The sequence below is a fragment of the Sapajus apella genome, unplaced genomic scaffold, assembly GCF_009761245.1.
Source record: "Sapajus apella isolate SASKATOON/1434 unplaced genomic scaffold, GSC_monkey_1.0 scaffold162, whole genome shotgun sequence".
NCBI classification, from domain to species: Eukaryota; Metazoa; Chordata; class Mammalia; order Primates; family Cebidae; genus Sapajus; species Sapajus apella.
The window spans coordinates 1996875-2022180 of NW_022437102.1; the positions used below are offsets into that span (position 1 = coordinate 1996875).

Below are 25306 nucleotides of genomic sequence, written 5' to 3' on the forward strand. Positions count from 1 at the left end.
GAATCATATATAATAGTAGAATTATAAATAAATGCAAAGAAATAATAAACATGTAATTTATAAATTACATGGGATGGGAGGAAAGAGAGCGTGATCAGAAAGAAGAACATCAGGGGCTTCAGCTGTCTAGGTAATGTCTTATTTCTTAAGCAAGCTGATGTCCATAGTATTGGTCTTTAAAGCTTTTTCTATATGTGAAATATTTCATAATTATTATTAAGCTAATAAGTAATAACCACCAGGAGTATTCTCATCACATAATATTAAGTGGAAAGAACAGGAAACAGGGTTGGATATGCATTATACTTCCAATTTTGTAAAAGCAGAACAAATCAAGAGGAAACCTAAATATAGATTTTTTTTTAAGACCAGCAGATAATAAACCAAAACGGTTAGATGTCTGAGAATGATTTTTACTGGCTTCTTTATACTTCACAATAGATTATCTGAAGTTTTTATAGTGAGCACTTATTGCTTTTGGAATCAAAATCAAATGTTGCTGTTTTTTAACATTGATGTATTCACTGTAGACACCACAGTAAAATGGTCTTAAGAGCTCAGAGCTTCCTTTGGAAGCCAAAAGCACTGACACTGAGGGTGTTTGAGCCATAGCAGGGTGATCATCTGTCAAGGCATTCTTATGGGGATTCCTGATGATATCAGATGAATGGATCTTTCTGTGGAATAAGCAGTGCCCAGAGCCTTGGTGGCAATCCTCTGAGATGCTAAGAGTGACTTCCTCTTGTCTCTTTCAGGTCACAGCCCCACATTTCCCGGTGGTGGTCAAGCTGGGACATGCCCACGCTGGAATGGGAAAGGTATGAGAAACAGCCCTTCTACTCACAGTGGACACACCCACAGATTCCCCAGACCACCTGTTCCTCTCCCTCTGTCCCCCATGGACCCCTTAGCACAGGCACCCAGAACAGTGTCAAAAAGAATCCACAGTACATCTCTGTCCCCTCCCCAGCCCACTTCCTCAGAGCTCCTGGTACACAGAACATCTTTTCAGTTTAGTCCTTCCTTGCCAAACACTACCTGGAATTGCTACCTAATCATTGTCTATGATTGCAGCTGAAGAGAAAGGGATGTGGAGCATTTTATTAACCATAATTCTTTTGTGAGGGATTGCTGTCACCATCTCCACGGCCATGTTGTTAGCCCATGTCTTACTTATCTCTTTATCACTGTATTAGTCCGTTCTCACACTGCTACAAAGAAATACTTGAAAGTGGGTAATTATAAAGAAAAGAGGTTTAATTGGTTTGTGGTTCCACAGGCTGTACAGGAAGCATGGCTGGGGAGACTTCAGGAAACTTAAAATTGTGGCAGAAGATGAAAGGGAAGCAGGCATGTCTTACACATGCTGGAGCAGGAGGAAGAGAAAGAAGGGGGAGGTGCTACACTTTTTTTTTGAGACAGAGCCTCACTCTATGACCTAGGCTGGAGTGCAGTAGTGTGATCTCAGCTCACTGCAATTTCCACCTCCCAAGTTCAAGCAATTCTCATGCCTCAGCCTCCCAAGTAGCTGGGACTATAGGTGCATGCCAGCACACTCGGCTACTTTTTGTATTTTTGGTAGAGACTGGGTCTCAAACTCATGACCTCAAGTGATCTGCCTGTCATGGCCTCCAAAAATGTTGGGATTACAGGCATGAGCTACCACACCTGGCCAAGGTGCTACACACTTTTAAACAACCAGATCCCATGAGAACTCACTCACTATTACAAGAACAGTAAGGGAAAAATCCACCCCCATGATCCAGTCACCTCCCACCAGGCCCCTCTTCCAACATTGGGGATCACAATTTGACAGGAGACTTGGGTGGGGACCCAAATCCAAACCATATCAGTCACTGTAGGGCTGACACCTAGAAAATGGCAAACACATCTGGTTCCATGGAAGAAGCCCCCAAAGTCAGTCAACTGCAAAAGTCAGTAATATATTAATTTCACACCATCACAAATAACATCCTGACAAACTATATTGGTCAGACTCTTTCAGTTACAAGTGTCAAAATGTTCAAGACATTAGGATGTCTGAGGTAGTTCTTGGTAGATTTTGAGCAGAGCTGGATCCAGGAGTTCAAATGAAATAGAGCTTGATCTCCCTCTTTGTTTCTTGGCTCTGTTCATCTCTACTTGGCATTTTCTTCAGACTGTCAAAATGGCTGTGAGCCATCCAACCTGGTCCCTAAGCTCACCGTCCCCAAAGGATAAAGATCCTCTTGTTGTCCAGCACTTCTATGTCTAATCCCATGGAACCTTGCTTGGATCAATGTGTTCACCCTCAACAATGGGATGGGGAGATGGTTTAGCTCAAGTCAGACCATATGTATCAGAGTCCCACAGGAAAGGGGTGACTGGGGGTTTCCCACAGTTTGCCTCTCAAGCCTCTGGCTCAGACAGAACCAAGTGGGAACATGCAGACCTCAGTACCTGCCACCCACATTAGAGGGGACCTGAGCCCAGACACAATGCCCAACACAGTGGGTCCTAGATAAAGTACAGCGAGAGCTGAACAATGTGGGGCCAAGTAGACACGTTGTTTTGAATAAGCCCACCCAGACATGAATAATTCTTCACCTCACACCTATATTCTTCTCCACCTGTTACGGTTCTGTATGCCTAAACTCTGTTCCCTTCAGGCAGCCTAAAAAGGAATGGGTCAGGCAGGTCAGGGCACGACCCACAGCTTGGACATCTGCATAAACTTGGGCGAGTTACCATCTAACTTTTCTTGGTTTCCTCATCAGTCGAATGATAATTCTAATAACTGTCTTTAAAAATGAGTCCTTCCTCCAGACTATATCCCTGTAGAAAGTACACATCGTGAGGGCAGGAAGTTCTGCCTGTTTTTCCACTGCTGTATCCGAGGGCCCTGAGTGGCACCTGGTACACAGGAGGCCCCCTGCCCCACTTCTTGCTTAGGTGGATGAATGAATGATCCCGTCTTTAGCCATCATCCTATATTTGCTCCCCATTCCTCCCCCACCCTCTTCCAGCCCAGCGTATGGCTCCAGCCCCTTCATTCCACTAAAGCTGTCCTCTCAGTGGTCTCCAATGATCCTCTGTTGCTAATTCAGTGGGCACTTTTCCATCCTTATTGGAATCCACCTCTATCATTTAAAGTGTCTGGCCATACTTCTATCCCAAACTCTCCATGCAGTGGCCTCCGGTGCATGCTCTTCTCCTGGCTTTCCTCATCTCTGTCTCTGGCCACTCCTTCTTGGTCTCCTTCAAGAACTTTTCTTCCTGCATCATCCCTAACCATGGCTATTCCATCTGCACACCATCCCTGAGTGCTCTTGTCAGCTACCTCAGCTTCAGCTGCCATCTGCATGCCAACAGACTCCCAAGTTGTATTTTTCCTTCCCAGAGCATCAGGCTCTTATATCCAGTTACCCCCTCTACATCTCTGCCTTGTCTCCTATGGAAACCTCAGAGCCTAAACATCCCAGACCAGGCTCAACATCTTCCCAGAAACCCTCCCCTCCCTTCTCCTCCTCCACTTCCTCCTGTGACCTCCATCTCTGCAGAGCAGGAACCACCAGTCATTCAGTTGCCTCAAAACAGAAACCTGGGAGTCATCTCCCCCTCCCCCATGTCCAAATGGTCTCCAAGTTTCGTCAATTGACCCTCGTTAATGTTTCTGTAACCTATATCTTTCTTTCCCCCCACTTCCACCATCTTGGACAGCTCTGGTGAGGTCAAAGCATTCCCAAGAATTAAGCTCTGTGCCTAAAGCTTAAAATAATCACCAACAGGACATAAAAAGAAGGAAATACTTAAAGAGACTGATGCAATAGGGAGGGGGGTTGTTTCTGAGACTCAGGTCCAGGGGGGCCTCCCAAAACATGGAAGGGAGGGTGCACTCCAAGGATAAAAAAAAGACACAGACCAGAATAAACTGAGGTTTGCAGAAATGCTGAGATTAAGGGAAAAGGACTTTTCTCCTTATTTTGGAATGAGAAAACTTGCAGGAACAGTCTGTACCAAGTTGACGAAGCAAGTGATGTCATAGTCATAGTTGAGAGAGAGAGAAAAACAAAGCCGGTACCTCCTGTGTACTTTTCCCTTCTCTTGGGAATGAAGACTGTCTTCCTGGAGATTAGCAAAGAGAACATTCCTAGAAGAAAGCTGGTAAGGAGGCTGCCAATGCGCTCAGTATTACTTGAAATCTACCCAGGCCCCCGCAGCTGCAGCTGCTGGCCCATCCCAAATTATACTTCACTCCTTTGTTCTCATACTTTGATGCCTATTCTATGCTGAGAATCAGAAAATCAATAGGACCCAGTCCTTGTCCTCAAAGAATTGGAGAGATAGTTGCATAAATGTGCATAATGTGTTTTTGGGGGCCTGGTAGAAGGCTGTGCAGAGGGTATGAGGCTTAGAGTAAAGAACTTAATTCCACCTTGATGGAAAAGGCATCCTGGGAGGATTGAAGCTTGATTTAGAAAGACAAGTGCATGACCTTTGTTGGTGCTAGTGATTAAGAGCATACCCAGGGAAAGGAGAAAACTCAACTAGTAAGAAGAAACCTGGCATCAGGGGAACTGCAAGTGGTTCGGTGTGCCTGGAGATTTAAGAAATCCTAACAAACAAAAAAGACTAGAAGACAAGAGATAGAACAATTACTCCGTTGTATTAAAACAAAAAATAGTGGACATCATGAGAAACAGAAATCAAAACATGGTGAAACTCTATGCCATTTTGGGAGTGCTTAGACAGTGGACCACATTCATGGGGATACCATAAGTACTTTAGAAGTCAGTAAGGTTAGACAGGTGGTTGGGAGGAAAATGATCTGCCCCCGGGCGGGGGGCATTTGGACGTGTCTGAAGGCAATTTTGTTTGTTACAACTTGAGGACGATGAGGGGCTAGTACTGATACCTACCAGGTAGAATCCAGGGATGCTGCTAAACATCCACAGCACATAAGACAGCTTCCTACGACAAAGAATTGTACTGCCCAAAATGTTAATACAGTCGATCCCACTTATCTGCTGGGGATACATTCCAGGACCCCCAGTGGATTTCTGAAACCACAGATAGTTCTGAATCATCCTGTTTCCTCCTGTACATACCTATGACCAAGTTTAATTTATAAATCAGGCCCAGTTTCTTTGCACTTTGGGGCCTTTATGAAGTGAAATAACAGTTACTTGAACATTCTGTGACAGTGGATCTGGTAACTGAGATGGCTCCTAAGTGACTAACGGGTGGGTGGCATATACAGCATGGACATGCTGGACACAGGGGTGATTCACGTCCCAGGCAGAATGGAGGTGGTGGCGCAAGATTTCATCACTCTACTCAGGATGGTGCGCACTTTAAAACCTAGGAATTGTTTATTTCTGGAAATTTCCATTTAATATATTTGGACCGCAGTTGAGCATGGGTAACCAAAACCACGGATAAGAAGGGACTACTGGAGTATCAAGGTTGAGAAACACTGGACAAAACTAACTTCATTTCCTTTTCTGAACATTTTACCAGACTAGAAACCAGAGGAAGCCATGCTGATAATAGAATTCAACATGTTTTAAAGTATGTTCTGAAGAATTATAATTACTCAGGATGCTAAAGTCTATTTTTGACATATAGGTTTGGAAAACTCTGCATTAAAGTAAGCTCTTAGTATAGAAATTCTTAGAGTCATAAATTTGGTTGTATGCAGTGTGGAGGCACAAGACCATGGAAAAGTAAGCAGAAATTCCTGGAATTATCTGACTCCAGAAACCTTTGGCCATTTTCTGTTGAGATGGTTCTCCTTTTACTAATTTGTAAGAACATCTCCCGTTTGAAGAACATTAATCCTTTGTCATACTTTGGAACTGTTTTCTCCTTTTGACAATGGCATGTTTGTCTTATTCCATTTTTAACAATTTTTAAAGTTTTTTTTTTTTTTTTTTTTAATGCAGGCATATGTCTCCATCTTTGGAAGCAGAATGTTAAAATGGCTAAGGGTGTTGATTTGAATCTAAGTCACACCACTTAATAATTAGGGGACCTTAGGTAAGTTGCCTCCCCAACTTTAGTTTCTTCTTACGTAAAATGACCATAGTAATAGTATGAGCTTCATAAGCTGGTTGTGAGCATTAAGAGACATTATGTATGTCAAGCACACAGCTCAGTGCTTGGGACAAGTGGCCACTCAAGAAATATGACCTGTCATGATAAGAATCTTCAGACCTGCTCTAGGGACCCCAAATCTAACCTAAGTCAGTAGGGGAAATATGACTAAAAAGCATCATATGTCAGCAACTTTATTTCACTTGGCTACAAGTTTAGTATGACTCAGATGAGGACTGGGTTGCCAAAGCTCTAATCAACAAATGCCAAACAAATAGATGAACATAGGCTCAATTTTATTAGTCATCAGAGAAATGCAAATTACAACCACAATGAGATGCCACTTGATACCCCTAGAATGGCCAAAATTAAAAAGATTAATAATGCTAGGTGTTGGTAAGGACGTGTAGCAATTGGAACATACACATGGAAAGTATAAATTGTTTGTAAAAGCATAAGTTTGTACAACCACTTTGGAATACAGCTTGATATTGTCTACTAAGCTGATTGCACAGGAGTTAGTTTAGGTATACCCAACCTAAATACATGCATGTGTGACCAAAATGCATGATTATAGTAGCTTTGTTTATAATTGCCAAAAATTCTTATGTCCATTTAATAGGATAGAGAAATCAAAAATCAATTGCAGTATATTCATATAAATGAAATATTTTCAGCAATAAAAATTAGTGAACTATAACTACATATAGCAACTTGAATGAATCTCACAAACACACCATTTAGTGAAATAAGTCAGAAACAAAAGATTGCCTGTTTCTATAGTTCCATTTAAATAAAATAGCATTAACTCAGATACATATTTAGGTGATAAAACTTCTAAGAAAATCAAGAGATTATCCCCGTATAAGTCAGAATACAAGTTATCTTTGGAGAGGAGGGAGGGGATAATCAGGCGATGAGGCAAAAGTGGGCAAAGTTCTAGTTCTTGACTTGGGGGGTAGTTATGTGGGTGTTCACTTTGTGATAGTCCTTTGAATTATTGTTTTTGTTTTTTGTCCTTCTCCATAGTTGTGCTATATTTCAAAATAAGATTTTAAAAATGTAATTAACCCTTAGGATATATGAATGGAAAGATGATACCCAGAACAAAAATGAGAGCCCCATACCTAGCTGGCCAGTCCACAGCCAGAAGATTGTGTTGTTCTGGGTTGCACCAATTTGGGATGTTTGAGAGGGATGGTGACAAATTACTGTATGGAAGAATGAACCAAGTAGGGAAGGGATGAGGCATATATCCCAGAAAGACTAGAGACAGTGTGACCAGCATCTTCAGAAACATGGAGGATTGCCATGGGTACGTAGGTTAGACTGATTTTGCCTATCATTGAGTGGGCAGAGTTGGGACCCACTCAGTGATATCAGTCTTGTGGAAACAGCAACTTTCTAACAATCAGAGGCAAATCTTATTGGACTGCCCCCCTTTAGGTAAGAGGTTCTCATCACTGGACAGTTAGAGCAAAGATGAGAGAGTTAGGAAACTTATTGAGAGTTTGAAGAGATTAGGTATTATGTGAGGTTCTTAGTCTGAGATGTTTGCACCCCCTGAAATGGAGACAAACTTACATGTGTGTTTATGTGTGAATGTGACATGAACATTTTGGGGGAAAAGGGTTCATAACTTCCTTCAGCTTCTCATTAGTTGCCTATGACCAACCCAATTAAGACACCATGGAGGTGACCCTTACATTATCCTCCAATGATGAGATTCTGTGGTTTTAACCAATGTTATGAGCAGTCAGGCCATTGGAAGGAATTGCACAATATCATGTTGATGCAGAGCAGGCAAGCCCCACAACTGGGGCCTAGCCTGGGAAGTTTCTTGGCTTTGTTCAGGAAAGAATTCAAGAGCAAGCCAGTGGCAGGAGAAAACAGCTTTATTGAGTCAGCAACATTACAGCTCCATGACTGCTTCTGCAGATCAGGGCTACCTCACAGGCCGTGTGTTGAGAGTAGGAGCTCAGGGGCAGTTCTTCAGTCATATTTATACCCACTTTTGTTTACATGCAAATTAAGAGACGGGCTATTCAGAAATTTCTAGAAAAGGGATGGACCTGTCATTGCCATGGAAAGGGGCAGTAACTTCCAAGTTACTGGCAAGGGTAAACAGGCATGGCACTGGTGGGCATGTGTTATGGAGAGGTGCTTTTGCCTCTTCCCTGCTTCAGCACTCTTCAACCTGGTCTGGATTAAAGACCTGCCTCCTACCTCAGTGTTTCCATCATAGGATTAGAAATTAAGTTCAAGGCCAACTGTTGGTATAGTGTTAGAGTTAAGCTTCTAGAATCTGGAGTCAAGGTTCCTGCTTTGAATCTGGATTTACTGTTTACTGGTTGTGTGTCCTTAGGCAAGTTGCTTAATTTTTCTCTGTGCCTCAATTTCCTCATCTCTAACACAGGGACGATAATCTCCCTCCCAGGGTTGTAATAATGATATAATAAATTAATCCAGGCTTAGGAAGGTGGCTAGTTCAGTAAATGGGAGCTTTAAAAACCCACTACAAATATACACTGTTATGGTGATTACTAAACCATTTATCTCAGCTAAGATGAAATAAGCAGTTACTCATAATAGATAAAAAGGGGAGAGGAATTGAATTGAATTATGAGTAAATTTTTAAAATAAGGAAATCCAGCATCCCCAGAATAGGCTACAGTAACAAATGAACCCCACTCTAGGAGTCATATTATCCTTATTTCATAGATTCAGGCTGTCAGGGCTTGACTCCCAGCACCTCACTTAGAATGAAAGAACTAGCGGCCCAGAGAGGACAAGGGCCTTGCCCAAGGCCGCACAGCAAGCGAGCATCCCCAGTAACAGACCAGGAAAGGAAAGAAAGGCCTTCGAGATCATTCAGCCCCATTTCATTCTTTAGAGATGAGAAGAGTCATAATAATAAGAGCAATAATAAAAGCCAGTGTACTATAGAGCATCCTCTGTGCAGGCACTGTTCTAAGTGCTATATGTGTGTATGTAGGGCAGTCCTCATAACAACCCTATGAGGAGGGTACTATTAGAACTTACATTTACAGATCAGGAAGCTGAGGCAGAAGCAGTAAATGGTGGAGCGGGGCACAACCCTCAGGCAGTCTGGCTGAACTCAGGGGAGTGACATGGTACCAGGTATCCTAACACTCCCCCATGCAGGCACAGGGTTTGTTGTCCTTCTAAGAAGACCCTAAAGTGATGAGTGACAGGTTGGGAGACCTCTGCAGACACCCCTCTCTGTTCTGTGTGACAAGGGGGCTGCTCCTCCACGCGGTGTTTTCAGCAGCAGCAGCATCTTGCACACCCTGGTTTGGCCAGGTTCGCTGCTGTCATCAGCTCCAAGTGACCTAGACTCAGATCCCTTCTCTTAGGTTGACTCACTTAATGAGCTTTCCGGGCATGGTCTGCCTTTGGAGTGGGAGTCAGTGGCCCAATAACACAGTGATGAAGAGCGAGTATTAGAAAATAAGCAAATAGAGAAATGGATCCCAGGGGAACAGTTAAGAAATCAAAAGGTTCCCCACAACTGGGAGACCGCCAGAGAGGAGAGTCTCTGTGTTTCACAGATCACCAGAAGCCCAGCCAAAAAAGAGCAGAGGAGAGACTCACCCATGAGGTGCTCAGAAGGAGAGGAGTTCTGGGACTTTGCGAATCATGAGGGACCCGCCCCATCCTCACTGTCGTCCGTCTCAATCCCACCTCCTTCCATATGTCCTCTCTCACCCACCAGCCACTCCCTTTTGATGGCCACTGGCCTCCTTTATTCTCTGCTTCTCTTGAACACAGTGGGCCCTCGGGAGGGAATGCATTAGTGCCTTACACCTTAATGAAGATTTTAGGCACTGTGCTCCCTTTACACAGCCTCTGCCATGAAGTTGCCCTCTCCACAAGTGCAATATACACAGTCCATCTCATCATTCACAGACTCCATCCTTGCCAATTCATCTACTTGCAAAAATTCCTTTGTAGCCTCAAAACGAACTCTCGCAGCATTTTTGTGATCATTGACAGACCTGTTTAGAGTTGCGAAAAATTTGAGTCAAATAAGATAACACTCTGTCTCCTGGATTCAGCTCTCAAACCATAAACAAATGTCCTTCTTGCAGTCTATTTGGTACCAAATTTATGCATTTTTGTGCTTTTTGTTGATGATTTCACTGTTTAAAATGCCCCTGAGTGTAGTGTTGAAGTGCTATCTAGTCTTCTTAAGTGATAACGCTTTTTGAAAAAAAATACGTTTTGGCTAAGTTTCACTCAGACATAAATTATAGTACCATTGATGTTAAGTTTAATGTCAATGAATCAACAATATATATTAAGATGTCTTTCAACAGAAACACACATAACACGTGTGTTATATATTTATATATTAATCACTGGATGAAAATATTGTGACCAGAGGCTTACAGGAACCTAACTCTGTATTTCTCCTAGGAGCAATGGGTCAGTATTAGCTTATTCAGTGTTCACCACAACTTTATAATACATAACTACCATTCACAATGAGAATAACCTGCGTGTGTATATTTGACTGTGTGTGTGTGTATATGTATATGTGTACATATATATACACACACATCTTGTAAAGAGTCCTTAAATTTGCTTCCTGCCTTTGAAAGCTAAAATGCCGTGATTCTAAGCATAAGCAGAGCTAACTAAAACAGTCGTCCTATGCCTCCGTGAAACCTGATGTTCACCTGTTGAAGGCAGGACCATCTGGATCATAAAGTCATTTTTCTTATGAGGTTTTAAAGCTAAGACCTCTACCTGAGATCTTCCTCTGTCACCTCCTGCATCCTCACACTATCCCTGGTTCATGGGAAAGAGCACTGGCCTGGTTTGGCAAATCTGGGTCATCCTGCAAGCCCCACACTTCCTGGGGCCAGCAGTAACCACCTGTGCCAGTCTCTTAAACCTATAAATGTGATTTCCCTTTTTTCATGATTTTCCTCACCCAATCACTTGGGAGAGCTAGTGAGTAAACGTGCATTAGAAAGTCTAAAGCTTCATGGAAATAAGAGATGGGGAAATAAGCAAAAGAGAGTATGGCCAGGTGTGGTGGCTCACACCTGTAACGCTAGCACTTTGGGAGGCCAAGGCAGGCAGATTGCCTTAGCTCAGGAGTTCGAGACCAGCCTGGGCAACACGGTGAAACCTCGTCTCTACTAAAATACAAAAAATTAGCTGGCGTGGTGGCGTGCACTTGTAGTCCCAGCTACTCAGGAGGCTGAGGCAGGAGAATTTCTTGAACCAGGAGGTGGAGATGGCAGTGAGCTGAGATCATGCCACTGCACTCCAGCCTGGGCAACAGAGCAAGACTCCATCTCCAAAAAAAAAAAAAAAAAAAGAGAGAGAGAGAGAGTATGGGCTTTGGGCTTAGACTGATGATGGGGAAAAGCAACTGATACTGGGGTTATGAGCTTGGCTCTACCATTTGCCAGCATTGTGACCTTGAGCAAATTTCTTAGCTTCCCTGGGCCTCAGCTTCTCTGGGATAACTCAGATCAGATTAAACAGATGAATAAGCAAAGAGAAGGAGGATATTAACAATTCCCAAGTGCCTGTGCACCACAGTGAGTGCCTTGTGCGGCTTCTCTAACCTTCAGAGGCACTTCAGAGGTATTTCTGATCCCTGTTTTGTAAAGGTTCCAAGAGTCATTCTGCCCAAGATCACAGGTAGGTGGTGGAAGCAGAATTTGGACTGAGGTCAGGGAGCCTCAAGAACGCCCTGATGGAATCATCTCTTCCCAGTACAAGGCAAGAAGTCAACATAATTGGAGAGTTTATTTATAAAGAATTTCACAAGGCCCCACCCAAGAAACATGTCAGTACCTTTGAGACTAGCACTGACCTTTTGCATATGAACTGCTCTTGTGTTTTGGTCAACTGATCTCACACCAGGCCTGAGGCCAAGACCGAGAAATTTATTTCAAAAGAATGATAAGAAAAAGAAGAATACCACAGCCTGGCCCTGTGTTTTAAAAACAATGTGCACCATCTATAAGCCCCATTTTGTCAAGAGGGACAGAGGCCCCAGAACAGATCCATTTGGAAGAAGTAAATTGCCTCCTCTTATGAGCACTGACGCACAGAACCCCTCCATAAAAAGCAAAGAATATCATTTTTTTAACTGACAGACATTGAAAAGCAATAAGATTTCTTTTTTTCTTTTCTCTGTTTTCCTAATGATGTCTGTTGAGCCATCCTGGCATTGCAGCTAACAAAGTCCAGAGAATTCTTCCCCTTAGGAGACCCTCAGACAGAAGAGGGGCACACATCACCCGGTGGGGTGGGGGACATTGTAATTTACCGAATTCCAATCACCAAAGCCTCCTTGCTTTTCCCCAGCATCAGACAGTCATATACAATTTACAAAATATATCCATATTGGGAACCTTTTGAGGTTTCCAGCAGTCCTCTGAGGTGGATATTGCATCATGATGTAATCGTAATGGGTTTGTTTGCCCGATGCTCAGCAAATCAATAAACCAAGGCAACAGGGAATGCAGCAGAGAAGGAGTTTAATAATCGTAGGGCAGCCAAACAAGGAGACAGGAGGAAGCCTCCGATCCACCTCTCTGGGGAGTTTGAAACTAGAGATTTCAAGGGGTTTGGAGTGGGCCAAGGTGTTGGGATTATTGATTGGGCAGAGTGCAAAGTAAAGTCATGGGACAGGGAGAGGAAGAAATTGCATTGTCATGCTGATTCGATTCCTCCGTGGGTGTTTTCAAACTGGTTGGCATTAGCTGTTCTTCTGGAATTCAAGATCAGAAGAACATCTTAAGCAATTCTTAAAAAGTTTATGAGTCCATGGTCGCTGATCATATCTATAGGAACAATGGGGATATAAATCAATTTTAAACAAAAACCTATGATTCTAAGGTTAGAAATTCTATCTATGGGAACAATGCAGATGCAGATGGTCAGTATCTAGTGCTACGTGACTTTCAGTTGCAAGGAAGTGGGCCAAAGTGCAGCCTGATTAGTGCTTAATACCACTGTATTTCTGCACAGGACCCAGCATGTAATTCTTGTTAACCCTGTGAGGGCAGTTTCAATGATACTCATTTTACAGATGGGATAAGCAGAGATCAAAGAGGAGAAATGATTTGCACAGGGCTTCATATCACATACATATGTTCTTTCCACTGGTTCTGGCATCCATGTCAGAGGAGGTAAGATTCCAGAGAGTTCTGCCAGGCCTTTTGGAACACAGCCTGTGTGTCTATTGAGGGCTTTTCTAGCCAAATGTTCAGGCACAGCCCATTCTTAGCATCAGCATGCAGGAGAAGCAAGGCCCTTCAGCTGCTTCAGGAGAGTAGGCTGCTAACAGCTAAAGAGAAGGACCTAGAGGCTCCCAGCCACTCCACAGATAACAGATCAGAAGCCAAGGGCACCGATTTGGATGATCTGGGAAATGGGCCCTGAAGTCAGGTAGTCCTTGACAGCCTTGATACTCAATGTGCCCTATGGAAATACTGGCAGCATCTGTATCACCTGGGAGTCCCTTAAAAATGGAGAACATAGGCTGGGCACAGTGGCTCACACCTGTCATCCCAGCAGTTTTTAGGAGGCTGAGGTGGAGAATCCCTTGAGTCCAGGAGTTCAAGACCATCCTAAGCAACATGATGAGACACCCCCCACTGCCAAAGCCCATCTCTACAAGAATAAAATAAATAAATAAATAAAAATTAGCTGGTTGTGGTAGCATGTGCCTGTGGTCCCAACAACTTGAGAGGCTGAGGTAAGGGAATCACTAGAGCCTGGGAAGTAGAGGCTGCAGTGAGCTGTGATCACACCACTGCACTCCAGCCTGGGCAACAGAGTAAGACCTGGCCTGAAAGAAAAAAAAAAAAAAATGGAGAATGCAGACCTGCTTCCAGACCTGCCAAATCTGAATCTGCATTTTAACAAAATGCCCAGGCGATTTGCAGGCTGTTTTGCTTAACCACTTGTTTTGACCAAGGGATACAAACTCAGACCAGGCATTACCATGAGTCAGGGGCCCAGGCTGGGACTTTGAGGCCATCCTGCAAGGGAAGTCACAACTTAGTCCCAGCAAGGGAAGCCTCATGTCCAGATTCTCTCTAAGAATCAGTTCTCTGGGTCCCCAATATCGAGACTCCTGATTTTAAAATATTGACAACTAATTTAAAAATCTTTTGAAACACTGTGTACATCAAATAAAACAGTCACCCACCTAGGGTATCTTAGGATGCCAGTTTAGTGCCTCCAGCTTCAGACAAAAGATACTGAGTTTGACCTTACCCTCTCTGTACAGGGAACCATTGGGCCACAGATGTACAAAGCACCTAAGAGTTTAAATCTTACTCAGCCAATTCCTAATTATATAACCTTGGGCGAGCACTTGACTTGCAATCTTTGTTTTTCTAATCTGTAAAATAACCCCAGTTGGCCGAGAGCAATGGCTCATGCCTATAATTCCAGCACTTTGGGAGGCCAAGGTGGGCCAATCACCTGAGGTCAGGAGTTCGAGACCAGCCCGGCCAACATGGTGAAACCTGTCTCTGCTAAAAATACAAAAATTAGCTGGACATGGTGGTGGGTGCCTGTAGTCCCAGCTACTCAGGAGGCTGAGGTCAAGAATTGCTTGAACCTGGGAGGCAAAAGTTGCAGTGAGCCGAGAATGCACCACTATACCCCAGTCTGGGTGGCAGAGTGAGACTCCATCTCAAAAAAATAAAAATAAAATGAGCCCAATAAATGTCCCTAGTGGAAAAGAGATTAACCTAAAGGCTAATTGAGTTAACATACTCTTAAAAAGTTGTGGATACTTAAGAGATGTTGATTCGCTTACTCTAGCACCTGACTGTGCGCACAGATCCCAGGGGATCTTGTTAAAATGCAGCCTCTCATTCACTAGGTCTGGAGTCCCGCCCGCCTGGGCTTTGAATTTCTAACAAGCTCCCAGGTGATATCAATGCTACTAGACCATGATCTAGGCAAAGGTCATCAAACTTTTCTGCACAGAGCCAGACAGTACCTATTTGAGGCTTTGTAGGCCATATGGTTTCTGTTGAAGCTACTCTGTCTACCCTTATAATGGGAAAGCAGCCGTAGACAACACATAATGAATGAGCAGTGCTATCTTCCACTGGAACTCTGCTTGTGGACACTGAAATTTGAATTTCATATCATTTTCACACTTCATGTAATATTGTTCTTTGTTTGATTTTTTTCCCCAACTATACTAGTCCCCCCTTATTGGCAAGGGGATACATTCCAAGACTCCCGGTGTAGGCCTGAAACCGTGAAGAATACCAAACCCTACATTGACTGGGTTTTCTGATACATACACATCTATGATAAAGTTTAATTTATAAATTAGGCACAGTAAGAGAGAAGAAACAATAAATAATAATAAAATAGGACAATTATAGCAATCTACTGTAACAGAAGTCGTGTGAATGTGGTCTGTCCCTCTCAATATGTCCTGTTGTATGGTACTCACCTATTTTTGAACCATAGTTGACTGTAAGTAACTGAAACCACAGAAAGTGAAACCATGGATAAGGGTTTAAAATTTAAATTCCTGGACTCAAGCTATCCACCTGCCTCTGCCTCCCAAAGTGTTGGGATTACAGGTATGAGCCACTGCCCCTAGTTAAGCCAATATTTTTCAAACTGTGGGTTTGAAATTGCTCATCAAATCAACTTAATGGATCCCAACCAACATTTAAAAAATAAAATACACTAGAACTGAAGATATCAGAGTGCCTTGAACATAGTAAGGGCAACATTTTTAAAACTTTTAAAATTTTAAAAATTCTTTTTAACCCATGGGCTGTACAAAAATGGGTGGTGGGCTGGCTTTGGCCCTCAGGCCATAGTTTGTTGACTCATGATCTAGGTTATCTTCAACTCTGGGCCTGGCCATCTCCTTCCCCCACCAGGCTGTAAGGTCTGTGGATGCACAAGCTGCACCCACTGACCTCAGCTCCCCTCCCTGCCTAGGCCAGGGCCCTGGACAGAGGAAAACCCTGTCCTTTGCCCTACACAATAAGCAGGAGCCTGGGAAGAGGAGGTGTTGCCTTTCAGGGCTAACACTTCTCTGGTGCCTCCCTTCCCCTCCATTCAATTCCATGGTCACACTGTAACTCTATAAACATGTGGTTTATATGATTCAAAAGAATCAGTGACCTGGGAGCTCAATAACAACAGAAGGAGTTTTCATTTATTAAGGGAAAGAGCTAAGGAAAGGAACGAGCACTGATAAGCAGGTTAATTAGACAGTTCCCCAAACAGTCCATCAAACCCTCTTGTATCCATCACCTTCCCACCACCCCTTCCGGTCCCTGGCAGCAAGTGACCTAAGGAGCTAGGGCAAGAACATCTTTCAGGCTCTAAGTCCTGGTCTTCAGAAGGGTTGGAGGAGAGGAAAAGGCTTTTAAGAATTTGAGACTAATGGCTTGCCATGGTCTGAATGTTGTTGTCTTCCTCAACATATTAGGTTCATATGTTGGAATCTAATACCCAATGAGACAGTATTAAGAGGTGGTTCCTCTGGGAAATGATGAAGTCATAAGAACTCTGCTCACGTGAATGGGATTAGTGCCTTTATGAAGGAGGTGTGAAGGAGCTCCCTTGCCCCTTCTGCTGTGTAAGAATGCAGCAAAGGCGCCATCTATAAAGCCCTTATCAGACACTGATCTACTGGTGCCTAGATCTTGGACTTCCCAACCTGCAGAACTGAGTAATCAATTTCTGTTGTTTATGAATTATCCAGGCTAAGATATTTTGTTATAGCAGCCCAAACAGGCTAAGACATGGCTCTTACATTCATTCAACAAATAATGATGGATTTGGCGCCCAGCTGTTTTGAGTTAGGGAGCCAATAAATGTTCACTGAATATATTGGCAAATATTTCACGAATATTTGTTATGTTTCATCAGTGGACTAGATGCTGGGATGACACACTCAATGGTTAAGATTCAGAGATGAAAAAGACATAGCTCCTGTGTAAAGGGAATTTATACATATAAAACACTTTATTTTCTAAAATGTTGGTTGTGATCCATTAAGTTAATCTGATTACCAATTTCGAACTCACAGTTTGAAAAATATTGGCTTGACTAAGGGTAGTGGCTCATACCTGTAATCCCAACACTTTGGGAGGCAGAGGCAGGTGGACATCTTGAGTCTAGTAGTTCAAGACCAACCTGCACTACATGGCAAAACCCTATCTTTACTAAAAATACAAAAAAAAAAAAAAAGAAAGCCAGGTGTGGTGCTGCACACCTGTAGTCCCAGCTTCTTAAAAGACTGAGGTGGGAGGATTACCTGAGTCTAGGAGATCGAGGCTGCAGTGAGCCATGATCATGCCACTGCACTTCAGCTTAGGCCTCAGAGTCAGACCCTGTCAAAAAGAAAGAGAGTGAGAGAAAAGGAAAGAAGGAAGGAAGGAAGGAAAGAAGAAAGGAAGGGAGGGAGGGAGGAAGGGAGGGAGGGAGGGAGGGAAGGAAGGGAAAAAAATATATACTGCCTTACTAGAAAGCAAATCATCTTCATCTTCATTCATTCATTTATTCAAGAAGCATTTATAGCATGCCAGGCACTTTCTTCATGCCAGGCACTATTCTAGGCACTAGAGATGCAATATCCAACGCAATCAAGTCTCTGTCCCCATGCAGCTTACATTCTATAGAGGGAAGCAATTGAATAAAAGAATAAACAAATAAATCTGCAGTATGTCAGGAGATGAGAAGGACTCTGAAAAAGAAAGACACCAAGTAAGCGTCAGAGTGTGACAAACATGATCAGAGAAGCCTTTCTGTGAGGTGCCATATAAAGGAAGGAGAGAGTGAACCACGTAGACATGTGGAGGAAGAGCATGATAGCAGCAGCACAGACAAAGGCCCTGGGGCAGGAGCCATACTATGTGGTCAGGAACAGGGAGGAAGCCAATGGGGCAGAAGTGAGTGCTTGCAGTGAAAAGCAGTAGGAAATAAGCTCCCAGAGTGGGGACAGGTGGTGGAGGAAGATCATGTAGACAATGTGCTGTGATCAAAGCAGAATGAGTAAATCCTAAAGCAGAAATACAAGCCAAGAGCTGAGAATCCAGAGTCATGATGGAGGGCAAATCTCCAATGATATTTTCATTTATCAAAAAAGCCTGTGTGTGTAGACACTCCTTAGACGACGTCAATACTGTGCTGATCCAAAGATGAATGCACATTGGGCCTCCCAAGAATCTAGCCATGCAAATGAATGATTACATTGTCATAGCAGGACATGTCATGGGCAACAGAAGCACCTTCAAGGGGTCCCAGGGAAGACTTCTATAAAGGGGGGAAACTTCAGCTGTGTCTCCAAAGATAAGGAGACATCACAGGTAGAAAAATCAGAGAAAACCATCCAAGACAGCAGGACCTACACACAAAAGCATAAAATCCCAAGCAAGCTGCTTGGAATGGGGGAAACAGTGATTCTTATCCCTGGCAGTGCATTTGAAGCACCCAGGGAGCTTGTAAATTATACTTCTGCCCAGGGCCTCATCCCAGGAACTCTGACATGGTTGACTGGAGTAAGGCCCAGAGCTGGCATTGTTTTATCCCTTGGTGATGCTAATGTGAAGCCAGTGTGGACAAGCCCTGGGCTGGAGTGAGACCAGGAAGAGAAGATGAGACTGGGGCCAGATCATGAGAGTGTTTCATGCTGCACTCTAGAATACGGGTTTTATCTTCTTTGTGAGAGAGCCCCACTGGTGGGTTTCAAGCAAAGAATAGGCACGGTCAGATTCATAAGGGAAAAAAGCACCCTGTCAGTGGTGTGAAGAGAGGAGTGGAGTGGAGGCTGAGGGGGTAGGGATTAGGGCCTCCTGGGCCCTAATCTTTCTTCCCATTAGGAAAAAACTATGGCAGTTTAGAGCAGAGATGATAAGGGTTTGTCCCCAGGCAGGAAGGCAGGCAGAGAGGAATGAGATAAGGATGCAGTCAAGTGATATGAAAACCAGCAGACTTGAATGAATTTGGGAACTGACTGAGCCAGGTGGGAGAAGAACTCAAGGCTATCATGATTCCATTACTGAAATGCACAATCAAGGAAAATTGGCTTGAAGGGGAAAGAGAATGAGTTCAGGTTTTAACATTTTGAATTTGAAGTGCCTTATGGACAATAATAACCATTATAAACCATGAATTTATTGACTACACACTAGGTGCCAGGCCCTGTGCTTCATATTTCATGTGCGTTTTCTTATTCAGTTGACATAGCAGCTCTATGGGGTGGGTAATGTCATTAAACTCATTTACAGAAGGGAAAACTGAAGCTCAGAGAAGCGAAGCCAATGGGAATAATGGTGAATTATGTCCGTTAAGGTGTGCACGGGACACTCTGCACAGAGCTTGGCACGTGGTGAATGCTCCGAGAATGGCAGTACTATTAATTGGTACTATCTCCCCACGGTGGGAAGACCTCAAGCCAGGTCTGCAGGAGAGGGAACTAGGCATACTTGGGGACCCTGTGTATATGTGGATGCCTCAATGTGTGCCTATAAGTTGATAGACCCATACTCAGGCCATTGCTGCATTTTATTTCTGGCTTCCTAATGACAGCATCTCAAATATTCTTGATATTACCCCCTCACCAGCCCTATCCCACAACCACTCATCATTATTTTACTTTTAAACATTTCTTCCCACAAAGTTAATCTCAATCTACTCACATTTGTTCTGTTCTGTGAGGGAACTTGTGTTGTTGGCCATGCAGCCAAAATTGGTTCTTTTTTTTTTTCTTGTGGAAAGAAGGGGAACTTTATTTATTTTTTTTAATATAGCTCCTCTTGCCTGGTCCCATGCCAAATAAACAAAGCTGCAATTCATTTCCGTATCTCCCCATCTCTACTGTGCCCAGAGTCATTTTAACAGCAGCGTCTCTTGGGCTGCCTCTCCAAAAGCCTGGGACAGCAAATAAGAATGTTCTAAAAGTAAGGGCTGTGAAAATAGAATCCTATTTAATGAGACCGCAGAGAGCAAGCCTGTTGTTCTCTTGGTGAGTGGAGGAGCAAACATATGTTTAAAGACGTGGTCGGAAAATGCTGGATCCTCAAATGTGGCCTCAGCTAAAAGCATCAGCCAGTGCATCACAGGTCATGACTCAGGGGCAGGTAACTGAGGCAGCTACAGGGAAAACTTAGAACCAGGCTACCACCCTCCCGAAGACCCCCAGCACCATGCCTGGGGAACCCCCACCCACTCCCTCTCCAGAACACGTCTGTTATGGTCCTTCTGTTCTTGCCACCACATCTCAATATCAAAGCTGACTTGACTTGTGTCTCATTCATGGACTCACAAGTATTGGGGTCAAAGAGGACTTCCAAAGACATGGAGTCCAACCTTCTACCCAATGCTTCCTCAACAGTGATCTGGCTTTGCTCTTTTGTCTTTGAGCCCTTTGTCCAGTGAACAATGAAAACACTCAGTATATTAAACAGATCCTAGTGGAGCTGTTCTGGATAGGAAAAAAAAAAAAAGAGGAGATCTGGAGACCCACCCAGCCGGTCTCCTGGCATGGTGACATTCCCTCCATCGAATCCAGTTTAAAAACCACCCCCTTAGGTCAAAAGAGTGCCCAGGTACCAGGGTCAACATCCCTTTATTCCTTCAGTAAATAGTTCCTAAACACCTGCTAATGTACAAGGAGCAAGGAATACAGTTGTGAATTTAAATGAGCAAGTACCTACTCTCATGGAGCCTATATTTTGCTTATTCTTTTGAAGGGTATAGAATACTATTAATACAAAATAAGTTGAGACAGTGCTAAGTGTGAGGAAGAACACAAAACAGGGTAATGCAATAGTATGTGACCGGGAGTAACAGAAGGGCTGCTTTAGATGGGATGATCCATCAGCTACTCAGATCCTGAGGAGCTGTCTGGCTATGGGACTGGTTGCAGCAAGAGCTTTGCAGGCAGAGGGAGTACCAAGGGCAAAGGCCCTGAGACAACATTGAGCTTGGCGAGTTCTAGGAACTAAAAGGGGTGGTGGTGGGGGAGTGGTAGGAGATGAGGTCAGAGAAATCAGCAAGGCCAAACCACATTAGCCCCTCTAGGTGCACGTTATGAAACACTAGCAGGCGTGGGTTGTGTTCATGTGCTGCTGGCATCAAATGTGATGGTGATTTTTTTTTAAGAGATGGAGTCTGTCTCTGGTGCCCAGGCTGGAATACAGTTGCATGACCATAGCTCACTGTAGCCTCAAACTCCTGGCCTCAAGTGATCCTCCCACTCAGCCTCCCAAGTGGCTGGGATTGTGGGTGAGAGCCACTGCACCCGGCTCATGGCGGTGGTTTTGTTTCCTGCAGAAATAATGAAATTTGGACACTTTCACTTCTATTCTCATCAAGGAAAGGGCCCTGAGAGAGAGATGAAGAGTCCTAACTTTAAAAAAAAAATCCCTTCCTTTCCTTGTGAGTTGTTCTTTCCTTTTCCTCTCCAGTTGCACCACCAAAGCAGAGTGACTTCCCTCCTGGGGGCTTCTGTGTCCTCTTTTGAAACATGAGTGAACTGGGCCACTCAAAACTCTCCTTTCACATGAAATCCTACAGGGAACTTGAAATTACGGATAAAAGTAGCATTAGTTGATCTGTAATTTTATTCAATAACTTTTCATTTACAACATGTGTGATAGAGTCCATCAAGAGAGCAGTAAGACCCTTTGGATGAACCGAGTCCTGTATTAGCCTCAGCACCCAACTTCACTTTATATTTTGTGTCTTTCAATATCATAGTGTGGACAAAATCCCAGTATTTTACCAGCTTTCTCTGCAATCTCTCCAAATAAAACAAGATGGAACAAGAGGCCTAATTCTGAGGACTGCACCAAAAAGTGTCACCCAGCCAGCTCATATATGTCAAACATTTGAGTGTTCTTTTTTGATGCTTTAAAGTCAAGCTTTTAAATATTTTATTTTAACAAACTGACAATCAGACCGTTTGTGCAGCACATCACATCCTTACCTGGAATACTGAGAACAGTCACTATAAACTGTTGTCCAGAAAGCAGTGTGCTGGCAAACTGGCTCTCTGGGAAAGAAGTGGGGAAAAACCCTAATATGTAGTGTTTGCCAGCTTCTGGGGCATAACTATTTCCACCACAAATGATTTCAAACTAACAATGATCTAATAACTGGCTCACAAAATGTCTAAATATTTAGCCATCACCTCTTATAAGTAAGTCTGAGCCAGCCCAGGACACCATTGCTTCCAGCCCTTCTCCATGGTTGGTGTTCTTGAGTGGAGCCCCCTTGAATGCTATCACCTGAAAAGAAACACTTGCAGGGGCAACACAAGGCCCTGAGACCTTGGCTGGAGCCAAGGAGGGTTGGTGAGAATGGGATGGGGAACAGAGCAGTGGAAGACATGAACTGGAGTTGCTGAAGTCCTGGGGCTGCTTTGTTGTCAAAAATGGCCAGAGAGCCAGATACAGTGGCTCATGTCTGTGATCCCAACACTTTTGGAGACGGAGGCAGGAGGATCGCTTGAGCCCAGGAGGTCAAGGATGCAGTGAGCTATCATTGCACCATTGCGCTCCAGCCTGGGTGCTTGCTCATGCACAGCTTCCGAGGTCAATTAAACATGGTATTTAATCAATCTCCCTCCACACACTGCCTTTTAGGGAGGACTAGAAAGCTTGCTGACTGTCCTGCAGAACTTGGGAGGTGTTTGTCCAGATCCAAAAGACAGACAATAGAGGAGGATGCTGAGCATGGGGTCCCACCAGGGGATGGCTAGATTCCTTGTCTGTCTGGCTCTTGTGAAATATTGGGATATTAAAGGCCATTGTAAACATTTCCCAAAAGCAGTAAAGGTATTTTTTATGCAGGTTGGGACGTGACTCACTTTACCAAAGTTAAAAGGTCTAGAGCATTGTGCTGAGGCTAGGAAGAGTTGGAGGTTTTAGTTTTCTGATTAAAATATTCAATTTTAATTTTGGAGTTGAAGCTGTGTGACATCTATCACACCCTCAGCATTGCCCGTATTAAAAGCACTTTTCAGAGGACTGGGAGGGAGGTGTCCTTGCCCAGAAAACATAAGCCACCAGGGCCAGGAAAATGAGGACAATAACTTTAATGCCATTAATGTATCCTGGACTTTACGAAATCTCTAGATACCTTTTTGATAAAGGTACTTACAGTTAATGACAAACAGCTAATGTTCATTGCTTTGCACTTGGCACTGTTCAAATCATTGGGCCAGTTTACTTCTAAATTTTTACAGTAACTCTGTGAAGCATGTACTATTACAAAGCCCATTTTATGGATGAGAAAACTAAGGTTTAGAGAAGTTAAGAAATTTCCCAAGATCACATAGGAGGTAGCAAAGCCTGACTCCCAAGCCATGCTCAAAACCATACCTTCCATTTGTGGAGTAGTTTGTATTTTTTAAAACTCTTATGCATGCAAAAATAACAACCATCCCTTAGAAGAAGTAGATGGATGATAGATAGATAGATAGATAGATAGATAGATAGATAGATAGATAGTTACAGACAGATACAGACGGATGGATGGATGGATAGATAGAAAGATAGATAGATAGATAGATAGATAGATAGATAGATAGATAGATAGATAGATAGAATTTCTAATCCTCCCAACTCTCTGAGATAAGTATAAATATTATCATCTCCATTTTACACATGAGGACATTGGACCCCAGAAAGATTTAAGAACTCATTTCAAGTCATGGCATTTGTAAGTGCCTAAGCTGGGCTGTGAACCTCGACCATCCTGACCCCTGATCTATACTTTCATTGTGCTGCCTGCAAAATTTTTTCTGATTTCTCTAACAACTTTGTGACTTCCATGGGAAGAATGTGTGGCATAGTGCAGCCTAAACACCCATCAGATGGAATTCTACAAACCCAGCCTGATTGATCAGCTTCAGGAGGTCCCTAAATATTCAGGTAAAACAAAGTAGTACATTCCCTACCACACACTCCTGTTGTGTCTTTCACAGTCTTTGCAAACTAGTTGTTTTCTACCAGTTTGTTACCAACCTAGCTAGCTAGCTAGCTACCCACCTATCTGTCTGCTATAGCTATGTTAAAATATGTTGTATGCTAAAATCCTACCACTCAAGGTGATGGAATTAGGAAGTGGAGCTTCTGGGAGGTGATTAGGTCTTGAGGGCAGATCCCTGAGGAATTGGATTAGTGTCTTTCTAAAATAGGCCCTGGGAGCTTGTTTCTCCCTTCCATCCTGTGAGGTTACAGGAATAAATCAGGCCCTCACCAGACAATGAATCCACCTTGACCTTGGACTTCCTGGCCTCCTGAACAGTGAGATAAATTTCTGTCACGTATATGCCACACAGTTTATGGTATTTGGTGATAGCAACCCCAGTGGACTAAGGTGCTACGTGCTAATTTGTTTTCCATCTCCCTGACTAGAATATACGTGTCTTATTTGTGACTCTATTCCCAGTGCCTAGCACAGTACCCTCAATATAGACTAAATGCAAAGCCCTGTGGGAGTCCAGGGGAGGAAAGCGAAATTCCTAGGAGCTGGAAGAGGAACTGAGTTTTAGGGTTTTGAGGAATGAGTAGGAATTAGGTAGAGGAGCAAGGAGAGCATTCCAGGAAGGAAACAAGAGCAGAGGCACAGGGAGCCCAGGCTGGTGTCATTCAGAACCCTCAGAGGCAGAGCTCGCCACAGCAGCTAGGAGCAAAGGTCTGGCTGTGCTTTCGCCTGCCGACCCCAAGAAGATTCTAACAGCCTTGCTTGTCCCATGAGGAGCTTTAATCATCCAGAGGACTTTATGCAGCCACAACTGTCCAGTCCCTTCTGGAACTGGGGATCATCCTCATTAGCAAGCTTCCCCCTGCAAACAACATCAGTGCATGAATAGCCTGGCTGTGGCCCAAACCAAGGTTGGCAAGAGAAGAAGGGAGGCAGAGAACCTATTTCCACAAGGAGTTCAATAAACCTCCTCTTCCTGGGGTTTTATCAGCTTGGGAGTATTAGAAAAGTAAAAACAGCAGACTCTGGGCCCAGACAATCCTACTTTCTGGCTCTGTGACCTCGGGCTGGTCTCGTGCTGCCTCTGAGGCTTATCAGCCCCATCTGGGGAAATGTGGATGATAATCCCTACTTCCATAACTTCAAGATTAGTATCCACTGTCCAAAGTAGCCCCCTTTCCCGTGACCACCCAGTAGACCATGCCAGCTCCATAAAATGTTAAATATCAGTTCATCCCAGTTTTTT

General features: G+C 43.6%; 1 protein-coding gene across 4 annotated transcripts in view; it reads left to right on the top strand.

Annotated features, from left to right (window-relative positions):
• Window positions 1-25306, top strand: part of SYN3 (synapsin III) — a 493528-nt gene that overhangs the window by 414652 nt on the left and 53570 nt on the right. For all 4 annotated transcript variants that reach the window (XM_032266914.1, XM_032266917.1, XM_032266915.1 and 1 more), the window contains exon 7: window positions 756-818. In XM_032266914.1, the coding sequence (XP_032122805.1) occupies window positions 756-818 (63 nt within the window). The remainder of the gene's footprint in view (window positions 1-755; window positions 819-25306) is intronic.